This window comes from Crocodylus siamensis, chromosome 9 (genome assembly GCF_052110815.1).
Source record: "Crocodylus siamensis isolate JL-2025a chromosome 9, ASM5211081v1, whole genome shotgun sequence".
NCBI classification, from domain to species: Eukaryota; Metazoa; Chordata; order Crocodylia; family Crocodylidae; genus Crocodylus; species Crocodylus siamensis.
Genome location: NC_143403.1, coordinates 28,605,596 through 28,621,109, shown reverse-complemented (window position 1 = coordinate 28,621,109; position 15,514 = coordinate 28,605,596). Strand labels below are relative to the sequence as shown.

The window sequence follows — 15,514 nt, the reverse complement described above, 5'->3', positions numbered from 1 at the left end:
CTTTGCCCCCTTTGGAGAGGTTACCTGCTGTCCTTGCAACTGGCATCAGCTCAAGTAGCTCCTTCTCTGTATAAGACTGAAAACCATTTCCACTTCGAGGCAAAAGCAGTAAGTACTTTTTCAATTTAGAGGGAAAGATGGTGTGGGGGTGGGGAGAAGGGGATAGATATAACAACATAACAAACAAAGTCTCATTTTTGTATGATCTTGCTCCCTACTGACTGAAGTGGAGGGGAGACCAGTTTCTTAGTTCTCACAAGACTTGGTGTGTATGTACCCAGTACCTGTTGCTGAAACTTATTGGTTGAAGGAACAGCTTAAGGAGAACTGCATGGGTAGGGTGGCAGAGTTCATTTGAAGCCTAGGTAATGAAGCAGTGTTGGATTGAATTGTAGCTTCTGCTTTATTGTGTTACAATAACTTTAGCTGGTGTTTGCTGTAGAGCTGCATTTTGAACTTGTGATGACATTGGGGATATCTCTGCAGTGCAGAGCAAGCTCATGTCCCACTGACACTACCTGTGGAACTGGCAGCAGTGCAACTATTAACACAGAATTGTGCTGCACAGAAAGCAGTTTTGCTCCAGATAGACTGGTCCAGCTAGTACCATTTATACAGTTAGTTAGGGATTTGTGTGGCACAAAAGACCCTGAATGTGTAGGTTAAGAGTACAAAGATGTGAAAATGTATAAAAAAATTTTGTGGCGGGGGGTAGGGTTCACTATGGAGAAAAAGATTTATAATGTTCAAAATTACCTTGATCATTTGGAGAAATGGTTTAGAACTAACTTGGCTGAAATTCAGTAATGACCAATGCAAGACTTTGGATTGTGTCCCAGTTTTTAAGTGCACACATCTAAATTGTGGATTGACAGATCAGTTTGGCTGTAATGCTACAGAAAAGCACTTGTGGGTTAGTGGGCTGCATGCTGAATGGAGCAATGTTCAAGTTTTGGAAAAACAGCAAACTGCTGGCATTGACTTATGTTAGTGCATCGCAGTATGCAGGTCCAGAAACAGATGCTTCCCCTCTGTTCAATACAAGTGAGGCCTCCTGTCAAGTACTGGGTCTGGTTTGAGCACCATGCTTCTTCTGGAAATGCTTGAGAGAAATTGGAAAGGATCCAAAGGAGAGCAGCAAAAATGACTTAGTCTAGGAAACCTGGCACTCAAGGAAAGAACTAGAGTTGTTGAGCCTGGAGAAGAGGATTGAGAGTGGTGGCTGCATGAAGGGACTCGTAAAGACCTGAACTCACTATCCCATTAGAGCAGACAAAAAGTAACTTGAAATGACAAGAGAAATCTTTAAATTTAGCTATTAGAAAGAACTTTTTTAGTGATGTGAGCAATTTAAACACTAACTGGAGAGGTTGTAAAATCTCTGCCAGCTGTCTTGATGAACAAGTTACAAAAGTATTTAAGCTGGGTTGGTTTAGAGAGGGGTGATCTTCAACCCTCCCCTCTCTAAATTCCTATATACGTTCAGAGAGACTGTGGAAGATGTCTGGATTCAAATATGTTATTATCTGTGCTCAGGCCCCTTTTACACTTTACAGGTATTGTGCAATTAGGTTAATTGCACAATTACTTTTAATACCAGCTACATGTGCAAAAAGTAGTTGTCACAATAAAGTTCCAACCAGCTATAATAAAGTTAGACCATGAAAATGTGTACTAACTTTGTAGCTGGTTGCTATCAAGCTTCAATTTGCGTATGTAGCAGGGTCTCCCCTGCAGCTGACAGGGCACCCAGCCACAAGGGTGCACATTGCCCAGTGTGAAACCCCCAACCCACATGGCTCTTGGTCCAGGCTGCATCTCACCCATGTAGCTGGGAGCCCCATCAGCAAAGGGGCCTCCCAGTTGTGGGAAGCCTGCTTCTTGCCAGCACAGGATTGGGCTCCCCCTACACCAGCAGTAAGGCACGACTGTGTGTCAATCATGTGTTGGATCCACATCACACCTTTACCTGCATGTGTACAGGGAGCCTCAGTCTATTAAAGCACAGTATTGTTGTGATTTATTTATCCTTATAATGCATCTCTAACAAGAAATTCTCAAATACATTTAAGGAAACTTAAGATGCATTCTAAAAATGCATTTTATGTTTTCTTTCAGATACCCCAACAGAAGGTATAATAGAAGAATTTCTTTGATTTCTCATCTGTAAAGACATGCAGACTTCAATTTGCTTAGGAGTGATAAGGGTGTTTTTATGAAGCTCACCTTTCTACTTAACTTTTAAAAGGGTGTTTTTTGTTATGCTTACTGAAAAACTGGTTAACTTAATTCACTGCTTCTGCTATTAGCAGTTACAGCATCAAATGGTAACAAAGCACTGTTTTTTCATGTAAAAAAAGTCTTAAAAGAAGGGCTTGCATGTAAATACACACCTACTTCAGGAGGACACTTCTTCCCCTGCATTCATAACATGCAAATCTCTGATCCTATAGTATTCCCATTCAGTATTGGTAACCTTTCACTACTGCTGCTCAACACTTGTAATCAGATGTGAACGCTAGGTGCAGACATTGAGAGCCTGAGGTGGAATCAGTCCAAGTTGCATGGTTTTCTGTAAATGGCATAGTTTAGATCAATAACAAACACAACACATTAGCTCTTGGGGCAAGGGAGGGGGCAAATCTTTCACCATTTTTGAATGAATCTGTGTGCTAAACTTCTGTTATGGATATAGACTGGCTTCCTACTGCTTATAGACATTGTACTTTTACTGGTATAACTGGCTGAAGTCTGTTAGTTTCATTTTAGTCTTGTCAAGTAGCAAGTGGCACAGGAATTCTTGTAGTAAGGAAGATGGCATATCAAGTGGGGCTTGCTTTGGCTTTTAATTTATTTAAAAAAAAAATCTTTTCTTGGTCACAGGTGCTGAGTCTTGCATCTTATACCTGCATCAACAGCTGTTCGTCTAAGTAGCATGTCAACAACTTCTGAAGGACATCTTAGTTATTTTAGAACATCACTGCACCGCCTATCAGAATTGTAAGAATCCAACACATCTTGGTAAAACAGAGACCAGTCATTAGGTCAAACAAGGATGTCCATTCAGATCCATTTAAAATGGTCTTTATTGAAAAATACACTTGTGATAGCTTAACAAAGTAGGGTTACGGTATAGTGAAAAAAACTGACCAATTTCATAAATATCTTTTTACAGGAACACTTTTCTGCATTTTTGTGTATATAAGACCAATGAAAGTTAACCAATAACTTACTCATTATTTTAACTAATTATACCCTAAAATTTCCCATTTGTCTAATGTTATAAACATAAATGACTGCAAGATTGAGCTTGCTTTTTGGCTCTTTCAACATTATGAAGAATCCTGGAAGTGCTACATGTTGTGGGCAACGTGATACACAATTTTGCGTTGCTATTTATTGTAGGACACATTTAGTATTAATGAAGATTAAACATACCAGCCATGCTGATATGTAAAGAGCCTTTCCAACCAAAACTATGTACAAAATTCCTTGTTAGTGGTAAAAGATTTTTTTTCTGGACATCTTGATTTTTTTTTTTTTTTTTTTCCTTTCTTTCTACTGGACTAGCTTGAAAGCTTCAGAACAACCAACTAAATGATCACTGACTGCATTTTCAAGTTTAAGGTGCTACCTCTTTTGGGGTATAAAGAGGTAAGATGGCTGCCTCTTTACTCAAAGGAGTAAGGGGGGAGAATACTAAAATAGTCTTAGCTATTTTAATCTGAAGAATCACCGTATAAAATTATTGAAAATACCCAAACCTTCCTACTACTGCTTACATGCTTGCTGAAGGAGAGCTGTGGATTGGCTATTTTGAAATAAATACGAAAGTTTGATTACTTAATACAGAAAACATCTTTGTCTTGACCATCTGAAAAATATGTACATTTTTTAAAAAGTGCAATTGCAAATATACAGCAAAACTAATCTGTATTTTTAAAACAAAGCTTCACAGCCCTATAAAAAGTGCCACCCATTGAACATTAAGTTCACATTGCACAGCTAAAACAAAATGCATTAACAATGATCTAGGTCTAAAGTGAAGAGCCCAAACATTAGAGCAAAACCACTTAATTCTTCTTGGAGGCACATGAAACATCCTGAACCTGATTCTCTTCACTGCTTAAAAATACTTCCCCTCAAAATGCTTTCCCAACAAAAGTCCAATCAAGGCACCTTGTCTGTTAACACTGTTGGTGTCTGATGATGCAAGTCAGAGGATACTTTATGACAAAATAATAAAGCACCAAGAAAAACAGCATATGCAAACTCTGTCTGCAGCTCTACATCTATGTCCTATTCATAACATAGGAGGTTTTGGTGGGTGTGGCCCTAGAGTTTAGACAGGATGTGATTTCATATGGTTGGCCTCCAGAAGAAAAACTGCTTTAACCCACTGGGAGACTGTGCAGTAGCAGTTGTCATTCCCATGTAGGCAGTTCAAACAGTCAATACAATGGAAGGGGAAAAAGCCTGGGAATGGTAGCATCTTACCTTTTTACAAAAAAATTAGCTGAAAAGATGGTAACCTAAAATGGAGATGCACTGAGGCTTCCTGAATCAGAGTATTTTGAGGGTATGAAGACCTCTTGGCTAGACAGATTAGCCAGAGACCAGTGAAGAGAAAACAGCTCTTTCTGGAACATAGACTAAACTCAGTGGGAACCTCTATCATTTGCTACATCTTGAAGTCTTCTCAGCAGAGCAGTATGATTTTCCTGACAAATCCGCTTGGCTGGCGATTCAGTACCATCTTCTAAGACGATACCTCTCTTCTTTGTTGGGGTCTCCCCAGTTTTAATCATGCTGTTAATCTCTCTCAGCCTCTGCAATTTAAAGGGAAACAGCAACATTTGGCATTCATACAACTGTAGAACAATTCTAAAAACAAAGATCTGTCTCTCTACCAAAAACTTTTACTAGTTTGCTATTCACTTGTTCTCTACAGCACTGCATGATTTTGTGGAAGCAAGTTTTTTCCATTCCTGTGTGTACTGAATTAGAATCTGTGCTTGTTTATTTGCAAACACAATCTCTATGAACCTTTTAAACTTCTATAGCACCACTGATGTTTCCATTTCCACTTTCATTACTTGTACTGTTTACCCACCTTTCCTAAATTAGCCTGTCTTACACTTACGATGGCCTGGTAATGTGGCTACCTTCCTTTTTAAGGGGCCTGTGAAACTGAACTGTCTATAATACTATATACTCTGTGGCTCACTAATATTTTCAGTACTGTATGAATACGGTGAACAGAATATAGTGTTTTATTTCATAAGCATCAGGATACAGCTTTATTCTTTCTATTCTCAGGTGCTGTCTTTGCTTGCAGAACATTGGTTTCCTAAGATCCCAGGAACATGGGGCTGGAAGGGACCTCACCAGGCCATGTAGTCCAGGCCACTGCTCTTGAAGACTTCTCTTGGTTGCCTGTTCCAATGCCCAAATACCCTCATAATCAGAAAATTCCTGCTAATCTCCAGCCTAAATTTTCCCCTGCTGCAGCTCGAGGACATTGCTCCTAGTCAATGTCCCTTTCAGGCACAGAAAAAAGCCCATCTCCATCCTCTCTGTAATCACTTCAGGTATTGAATCACCCCTGTCTTTTCATCCAGAATAAATAACCCCAGCTCTTTCAGTCATTCCTTGATAAATTATACCTTCCAGAACCTTAATCATTTTTGTTCCTTTGCATTGGACTCTCCAGTCTTTCCATATCCTTCTTGAAGTATGGGGCCCAAAACTGAACACCTTACTCCGGATGCGGCCTCACCAGTGGTGAACAAAGCAGAGGAATTGCTTCCCTTGATTTCCAAGTGACACTTCTGTTTAATACAATCCAGGATACTGTTGACATTTTTGGCAACAAGAGCAAACTATCTTAAATGTATGTGAGAGGTATTATTTTCAAAGTCACCTGAGGCACAGGCCCAAGTGCCTAAAGTCCCTATTGAAACTGGAATTTAGGAACATAGGATGTTTTGGATAATTTTACTGCAGGATTGTCTCAAAAATGTTACATCTAAACTGTTCTTGCAAGCCCGAAGGCAAAAGTGGGAACACTTTACATAGCTATCTAAGAGCATGCCCAGATCAACAATATTTCCCAAGTTACAATGACAATAGTAAGAACATATTGAAAAAAATGCTCTTGGAATATAAAGTACTTATCCTTGCCTTGGATGGGCTACTGCTGAAGTAGTAGAATATCTTCTCTCGCGGAGTAAGTGTGGACTCATTTTTGTGTGGTGAGATATAGATCGAGTGATTCTGAGACAGCTGTATTCTTCGGGGGGAGCCAATTCTTACAAACGGGTAAGGAGAGAGTGGAGGAGCATTATTCTGTTAAGGCAGAAAAAAGACACATCAATCACAGCAGATGGCTTCATTCTGCATATGCACTGAAATCAAAAGGCAAAGGCTAACTATCAAAAACAGATAACTCTCTGTAGTACTCAATTACCTATGATAAGTAAAAACCATACCAGGGCAACTTAAGCCCTGCTCAAAGCTAAGGTATCATCACACTGGTCTATACCTTAAATTACTTTCTGAATGGAAACGAGAGCCACTCTGTAATGCAGCTTTACACACTAACAACACATACAGATGCTAAAGTATTACAAAAATGGAACATTACAGTGTGAATTCCATAGACAGAAATTACTTCAAGGAAGGCGAGCACCTTCTCCTTGGATACTATTACAATTAAAATTCACCTCTCCTTAAAGTGACAGTATTAACACAAGTGCTTTTTCTGTGCAAGAAAGGGAAGTTGGGATGTCACTGATTAGCATAAAGTAGGGGTAGGCAATTATTTTGGATGGGCTGCTTACTAAGTTTTGGCAAGCCAGCGAGGGTCTCATGATAGGCAGCCAGGGGCAGATAATTAATTTTCTAATTTTTCTAGGAGCCCCATGGGCCAGATACAATGGCCTGGCAGGCCACATCTAGCCTGCAGGCTGCATTTTGCCCACCTCTGGCATATAGGAACCCTGAGAGAACTGGAGAGTTGACACTCGCGCAACAAAAACTTTTATTTCTTAACAAAAGGAATTAAAATAACTTACTGCAGTTGAAGAGTACTTCAGGACAAAGTCTTTAATTTGGTCAATATAGACATTGTTATAGAACTGAATAAGGTCGCCTCTCTCTTCCTCCTCAATGTCGCTATTTGCACCTGTGAGCCGGGTGGGAGTAGGGGGCGCGCTGCTTGGCTGTGGGACTGGCAGTGTGCTGCTGGACCTCATGACAGGGCTAGAGTCTCTGCTGGCTGGAGAGGGAAGAGCAGCATAACCCTCTTATTTGACCATGGCTACTTAATGGTTCAATTTTGCTTCAGCTTCAGTTACTTTTTAAATTTTAAATTGCATTAAAAATACTTAGTAGTTATTTCAGCTACACAAATGGTAAATCCACAGTTCCATACGCAAGACAGATTCTGCCACCAGCATCCCACCCACAGCCTTTGTGGCAATTGCTCTTCTTTCTGAGTGAGATTCTGCCTGTATTATTACATGGAAATGATAACTTCACGTATCTGAGGACAAGTGAAGGCTCTGAAGTAATGTCTTCATTAAGGACACATACTAAAAAGCTGTTCAAAAGAAATTTAGGTTTGGAGTGTCTTGTTTTATTTCTGAGGCAAGCCAGACTCTTTCCAAGGAGCTTTTCCAGCTAAACCTTAGTTCTCTTCTAGAGACCAATAACGAAGCAAAAATAAGAGGCTGTTGTATATTTGCTCCCACTGCTTAAGGTATTCTGCACACAAGCGGGTTTGGTATCAAGCGTGTCCAGAAATGGTTTACTTTGTAGAGAAGGCTTCTTTCTGAGGAACAGTATCTCTAATACTGGCTAGAGTGCAAGTTAGAAAATAAAAGATCACATGCCAGCTAGGCTGGAAGCAGCAAGTCTTTCAAAATGTTTCGGTTCTCATGACAGGTGGTCACGGCTTGTATCCGTTGTAGCTAACTTTTAGAGTGAGTTAGCAGGGGTGGTGCCAGCCTCTTCTTGGTGGGGGGCTGAGGCAGGCTGCAGGGTGGGTTCAGCTGTGCGAGGCAAGCACCAGCCTGGGGTGGGAGGGCAGCACAGGGAGAGGTAGCTAGGGGGGGGCTAAGGCAAATTTTGGGGTGGCTACAGCCCCCTCCCCAAAACCCTTACCCTAGCACCATCCCTGCCTGACAGTCAAAGTTTAAGGCAAATCTAACATTAATTTACTTGACGTTAAAATTTGTGGTACCTGCACAGTTTCCTGCAAGTAAACGCTACTATATATGGTCTATTTTAAAAAGTAAAATACTTAGTTGCCCCAGAATAAAACCTACACGACTATCAGCTATACCTAATGTGATTACGCAAGTGACAAAGTATAAATACTCCTCTTTGAAACTGAGCACCATTTCCTTTCCCCAGTTCTCACATAAAAGTCATCATTTGGAATTCCTTACTTTTGTCTTTACTTTTCTCTGGTGGGGAATTCTGCTGACTACTGCTATCGCTGCTTCCAGAATGGCGGCGTCTTCTACCTTTTATCAGCACGCTTCGATATACCTGTCGAGATGACACAATGGAAAATAAATTGAAAGGATTGTTAGGAGGAGAGCAGCTATATATATATATATATATATATATATATATATATATATATATAATATATATATATATATATATATATATATATATATTCAAGAGACAAAATATGTTATGCAACAGTGGGCATATCTACTGCTCAGCTAATTAGCCAATGTCTCAGCATCTACATGCGCGCCCATTAAGCTGAAGTAAACTAATTTGCAGCAGCATAGTAAATACAAGTACTATCCTGCTGTGGAGTAAAAAACTGCAGCAGAGCCCATGTAGACACTGCTCCAGCTGACTGGGACATGAGGGTGCTTCAGTGTGGGGGATGCCTGCTAGTTAGCCCTGCACTGGGAGCTGGCCTTTCCACAGCATGTTGAGCTGGGAGGATCAGCCCCAAGCTGGCAGCCTACCCTCACAACCCCAGGCTCCACAGTTTATTCTTGCACTGTAATTGCAGTGTAGACATGCAAGCTAGTTCCACTTTGCAAGTGGCTTAGGGCTTGGACAGATGTTCAGTTTCTCCAGGAAGGTTCCTCACATCTACAAGTTCAAAATTTTTCTCTCAGAGTAAAAGTGACCATACCTGGGAGCAGGGAAGCATACAAGCATAACAATGTGCCCAGCCTTAGCTATGCTCCAACACACCACAAGGTAGGCGAAAGCCTGGACTATTTTTTTGTGACAGACCCTGCCCCAACCTTCCCTTTTTCCCACTTTGCTTTTTTTCTCTTTTCACCTTTCTGGCTGAACTTACGTACAGATCAGTTTTTCTCTTAAGAAAGCAAACCTGGGAGAGTTGTCCTGAATGAGTGAACACAGCTTTTGTTGTTGGGTTTAAAAAACAAACTAACAAGTGGAACAGCACTGAACTACCCTCAGTTTGCATTCATATAGGAGAAAATTTCAACTATTTCTTTCTTGCTTAAAGAGGAAAGGAGTATAGTCTCAGCATAAGGGTATTGCACCTTTGGTGTGTTGTTTTTTTGTTTTTTTTTTTAAAGTGAGTGCACACACCAGACTGGAGAAATTTTATTAATCATATAATGCAGCTAATCAAGAACTCCTTTAAGACTTATGAGTAGGTACAAGTCAGCAACCTGTGTTATAACAAGTTGGTTTCACAGTTTAATTTTGGAACAATAATATGACACGAGCTATTTTGAATGTTAAATCCTTGTCCAGTAGAGTCTAGATTTGCCATGTCATAAATGGCAGCTTTTAGATCTCTCAGGTTGTGGCAACTGACAGACTTCATAAGAGGGGAGAGACTGCACTACTTTGCTCTGAAACTTACATGACTTCTAGCTTGTGGCTGAGTCCTGTAGCAGCGCATGATGTTCTGAAATGATTTATCTTCCTTTGTGACCTAAAGAGATAACAAAGGTTTTTTGGGGATAATGCATCTCTTGCATCCTTCTTATTGTTCAAGTAACGTAAGGGAGTATTTGCTGTTTAATCGTGTTACCTTAGCCATGACATAAATGGCACACATCAACAACTGGTCTAAATGCCTGTCTTTCATGAACTCAGGACAATGCACCAAGGAAAACTCAAAACAGGTCCAGATTTTTTTCCTCAGCTCCTCAGAAATGTCCAGTTTGACACACAGGTCCCGCAGACGAACACTTGCTAAGTGGTATACCTATTGGAAGCCAGAACAAGGTTACCTATAGCATTGTTTAGGGCAAAGACAATATTGCTGCTTTGATGCAAGAACATGCTGACTGTAGCTCTCCATAAAACTTACTGAATGTTACAGTCTTCCTACTCGCTGCACAGTTTATAAGCTGCACTCATTTTAGCCAGGATGAAAAGAAGTGTTGTGTGGCTTGCCTTATTTATTTATTTTTTTAAAGCCACACCAATAGTATGTGGATAACAAAACACCATTTTGAAAGACTTTTTTTCCGCCCCCCTGGCATTGTGGGGGCACAACTTTTTCCTTTCCCCACTCATAATAACTAACACATTTAAGCCAATGCAAAAAATGCTGTGGGTTAAGTATCCACAATGTCATCAGCTCTCATAGGAAACAAGTACTCTGAACTACAGACATGACAGGTAAGTAAATGGTTTAAAAATTTTAAATTTTAATGTTAAATATAAAAGATAGCCTGCTACTAAACTAAACACTTAAGAACAGTTCTGAGAGCACTGTATGTCTAACAAAACTCTAATGGCACTTAGATGACAACTTTACATATTGGAGGGTACCTTTCTAAAGAAGAGAGACAATGATCCAGTCTTCCTGGGTCTAATTCCACTGCTGGTTGTAAACTGTTGGTTCTGTCTTTGCTCACCAGGAGAAGCAATCTGTTGAACTGAAACCTGGCCTGGTAACTGCAAGGCTGTCCCAGACATCTGGGTATTAAGGGTACCAGCAAGGGTCTGAGCACTGAGAGGCTGGATGGAACCAGACACAGCCTGAGCCTGGCTACCTACATTCACCTGAACTGGGAAGAAAGTTATTCCTCCATTTTCATTGGCAATGCCTGTAATGGGGGGGAAAATACAGTAAAATGTCTTGAAGAATATCAATCAGATTTTCTGAGCAATACTGAAATACACTTTTAGAATATTAGTACAAGTACCAGAAAACTATTAATGTTCAAGCAAAAACCCTTTGGGAGCTGGCTACTTCTTGCAACTTTCCCTCCTCATTTTAGGAGCTATAAAGGAGAGGAGGCTAATTAAACCAGTTGTTTTCATAAATAAGCACTGGAAGGTAGTGTCATTCTTGTTTCTCTATTTGATATGTAAGGGTAGATAAACAACACCTACATCAATATCAAACTATATGGATAGCGGTTTTATGATGTAACTGTCAAATCCGTCTGATGCTGCACAGTACAATCTCCCAAAGTCTCCCACTTACCTTGTACAGGTATTGTAACAGTTTGCCCGTTATTGGCTGTTACAGTAGCAGTTGCCACTGTAACCAATGTCTGTCCAGGCACCGGAGTCACTGACATGGTTTCAGGTGTCACGTTCTGCACAGGCACAGTATTCACCACAGGCTGCTGAGAAACTCTTACAGGGGTTCCACTGTCAGAGGTATTATCACCATCAACAAACAGTCTTCTCCTGGTAGGATTGGCAGTAGGGGAACTGTATCTGTCATACAATGTGGTTGGAGAAGAGGAAAGACCTGAGGAGAGGCAGGGAGGAAAAGCCCAACATTTAGCACACAACTTACTGCTTAGTAATGCTGAAGCCCTGTTATGGTTATGTGTTATAAAAAAACATCTATCTACATGAAAAGAAAACGTTGGAAACAGCTTTACCAATATTTATATGAATTCTCTGGAGTCAAATTTCTGGTTTAGATGTATTTATGTATATCACCTACTTGTACTTCCTTCTCAAATGCTATGTTTTTATTGCAGGACCATGACAGCAACCTTGTCCAAGTAAAGCTAATCTGGCTATGTTAAAACACACTTCACTGGAGAAACTTGGAACTCCTTACTTTGTTAAAGATATCTGTCGCATGCAGCTGTGTGCCTACAAAAAATGATATGTGGCTGCCATTTCATTGTGGTGATAAAGCAAACTGCTTAGGTTATTTGGGGATTATTAACAAGTGTCTTAAGTAAGCAATATTAAAAAAAAAGCTTACTTCCTTCTTGCAATTATATCTTACTAATATTTCCCTTTGCTCATATCCCAAGACTGCTCAGTTGTTGAGCTACTTAAGGCTATTACTGCTCACTACCATATAGCTCACTTGACATTAATAGCAGAATGGGGCACCTGAATTATTAACCAACATAATCACTGTTTTGCTGTAATACATGGATTCCCATGATAATTTACAAGTAAACTCCTTTGTATTAGGTAATATAATGAAATACATTATTCAAATAAAAATTGTAAATACTCCTAGTGCAATTTGCTTGTTTGCATCTACATTTCGACTCCACACACACAGGTATTGAGTCACATTTTCCTGCAACTAGTCAATAGCTTGTCTGTTACTTGCATGTAACTCAGTGCAAACTTTATTTTTACAGCAGACGTGTTTATGTTTAAGATCTCACCTTTGCCAAGTCCTGCAGTTTCAGCACGAACTTCATTTATCCTTCTTGGTGTCAAAGGAGAGCATACCACGCTGTTCCCATTAGACCTTTCAAAATATTGAGGTGGCATTACCTGAAATGGTAACTTTAATTAGTAGGTTCTATAATGCGTCTTACCATAGATTAAACAAATATGCTTTAATTCACTTTATTACTTATCTAATGATCCTTCTCATTTCTATTTCTGTTCAGAAGCTCATGCACCCTAAAATTAGGCGCTTGAGTCTAATTTATCATTAATTCCAATTCCAAGGAATAAGATTTTGGAGAAGGGAAATAACCAAGAAAAGCACGCGGGAGAGAGAAAAACTAACTTAATCAAATTAAATGGTAAAAACACCCAGCAGGGTTAACAAGGCCAGGATTTTCTCAGCACGGAATTTTGGGAGACAGATGGTACCTTCTAAATAGGTGTTCCACAAAAAATAACACTCCACAACAGCCTCTCTTACAATGAGAACAGGTCTTACAATCCTTGGAACGGAACGTAGGAATATTATCTTGTATTTGAAGTATTATCAAATGTTCCAAAATGCGCATCTCTGGTATCCATTCTAATCATGACATAGCAATCCAGGAGCACTTCAGTCATTGAGACTTTACCTGTCCAAATCGCCTAAAGTGAAGTTGAGCAATTATTTCTTGAAGTGTTAAAAATAATGGTAATGAGGCTATCTGAACTGGAGGAGGCCCCAGGTAAGTTAAAAATGAACATAACTATAAACATAACACCTTAGCATACTAAGTTCTCACCTCCTCACAGGTAGGAACGCTATTTTCGTTATCTTGGATTCTGTCCCACAATGGGGATTCAGATTTCCATGCCATGCTTTCCAAGATTTGCTCTTCAATGTGATTAAGATGTTTTACCACCTCTCGGCAAAGACCATCTTCTGCTCTGATAAACACCTCTATTACCTGTGAAACGGATAAACATGAAGCTGACAAATTATCAGGTGCATGAACAACATATTGAGATGAGCATACAATTAGTTTTTTCCCCTTCAACTGGATTTATATTTGAATAAACTTTACTGTCACACATTCATCCTGACACAAAACAGTTTTAGTCTAAACCAGAAAGATTTAAGATCAATGCTACCACATAAGTAAGCACTGGCCCAGTTCCCCATCTCTATATGGAAGATTTCACCCTATGTTAATCAACTGTGTATTACAACTTTGTCAGACGACCAGTGTTTACATTAAGTGTTTATTGACAGAGTTGGCAAGTCAAGCTATGAAGCTGAAAGTGATCATTATCCCACGATGATACTGTAGTCTACTACCAGTATTTCTTAACTAAGTAATTTGGAGACTGCTATGCACTATACTGTTAGAAGTACATCATTTGAAAATAATGCTGGCATTTGCACACCCAAATGCTTGGGAGAGGAGACAAAATAATTTGATTTTTCAAGCTTAAACTTCAGAAAACAAAGGTCATCTCTTAGAATTTTTTTTAAGTCTAAAATTTATAAATCATCAAATAATCAACTGAGAAAAAAGTCACGTTGCATATAGAAAAAAAGAAGACAATTTAGTAAGTGGAAGCAGATTTTGCACGATCATTTCCAGCAATTTCACATTTACCTTATAAAAGTGATAAACAGGCACATCAAACATTTCAGTGATGAATGGGAAATTTCCAGGTGGCTTGTATGAAAAAGTTATTATCTCAAGGCAACAAGCTAAGAGAGATCTGTGAAATACATCCTGCTCCAGTATTGCCTACAATACAAATATTTAAAAAGCCGTTCAGAATACTTTCGAAAATGTACATATATCAGCCTTTCTTTAAAGCTGAAACATTTCGTGCATCAGACTTTTTAAAAAACCTAAATCAACTGCAAGTGTCTGACTACCTATTCTCACATGGATTTACAGGCTTTAGGTACAGTAGATCTCAACTTTTTAGACTCCAGACACTGCTCAGAAAATATTAGCCATTAAGTTTTCACTTGTTTTTCAGCTATGGAAAAATAGAGTGGTTTTTCTGTTGCAAAGAACTCAGAAAGACCACAACAGGGCAGAATATTATTAACACCACAGATTCCTATTTGAAGATCAAATATCTGTATGTATCTTGTGCACGGCATCTCAGGGCACCCTTGAAAGGATTTTTAGACACCCCAGAGTGATGTGACATTCTGGTTGAGAATCACTGAGCTACAGAATATGTTATATTCTGAGTTTGTATCATTAACAAAATCATCATTCACATTCTGCTTACGGAACTTTTCTTAGAAGTAATGAGGCAAAACAGAATCCAGATTGATTTTCAGATTCCAGGACAACCAAGTATGTAATGCCAGTTACAAATATTAGAAAGCCATACACAACAGATTTCATTGTGGAATTATCCTCCAAAGTTGTCATTTTTATGGAGTCAGTTTTCACACTGTGACAGAGTCCTGCCCTCATTTTCAGTGGTTCAGAGGCATTTGTTACATAGGGTGTTGGCAGAAGTGCAGCTCCCTGCTGTAATTCAGAACTATTTCTGCAAGGCGTTCTGAGTTACAGTGTTACTCCAGACCAAACAGAAGTTCACTGTTGGCTCCAGGGGAGAGGGGAGTCTAGGTGCAGGCTGGGAGTCTGTAGCCAGGATCCCAGAGCAACAGCCTTGCCTCTGCCAGTGCCTGCTGTTCTCAGAATGGGAATGGGAAAAGGCAGTGGGAGGGATCTTGGTCTTGGGGCTCCCTGGCTTGTGCTGAAGAGCAGGGTGGGTGAATTGGAGCCCCTCCACTCAGTAGGGCTCCAATACCCCCACCCCACCCTCAGGGTGGGGCTGAAAAAACCCCAGACTCAACTTTCTCTGCTCCCTTTCACCCCCTCCTATTCTAAAAACA

The 15,514-nt window shown here is 39.8% G+C and overlaps 1 protein-coding gene across 3 annotated transcripts in view; it reads right to left on the bottom strand.

Annotated features, from left to right (window-relative positions):
• Positions 1 to 3,050: 3,050 nt before the first annotated feature.
• The window catches only part of RBL2 (RB transcriptional corepressor like 2), a 48,078-nt gene continuing 35,614 nt past the window's right edge, over positions 3,051 to 15,514 (bottom strand). For all 3 annotated transcript variants that reach the window (XM_090061882.1, XM_090061881.1, XM_090061883.1), the window contains 11 exons: positions 14,259 to 14,396; positions 13,419 to 13,583; positions 12,627 to 12,738; positions 11,462 to 11,734; positions 10,801 to 11,078; positions 10,052 to 10,228; positions 9,881 to 9,952; positions 8,454 to 8,556; positions 7,077 to 7,279; positions 6,184 to 6,348; positions 3,051 to 4,829 (listed from right to left, as the gene is read on the bottom strand). In XM_090061882.1, coding sequence (XP_089918008.1) covers positions 4,659 to 4,829; positions 6,184 to 6,348; positions 7,077 to 7,279; positions 8,454 to 8,556; positions 9,881 to 9,952; positions 10,052 to 10,228; positions 10,801 to 11,078; positions 11,462 to 11,734; positions 12,627 to 12,738; positions 13,419 to 13,583; positions 14,259 to 14,396 — 1,857 coding nt within the window. In that variant the 3' untranslated portion in view covers positions 3,051 to 4,658. The remainder of the gene's footprint in view (positions 4,830 to 6,183; positions 6,349 to 7,076; positions 7,280 to 8,453; positions 8,557 to 9,880; positions 9,953 to 10,051; positions 10,229 to 10,800; positions 11,079 to 11,461; positions 11,735 to 12,626; positions 12,739 to 13,418; positions 13,584 to 14,258; positions 14,397 to 15,514) is intronic.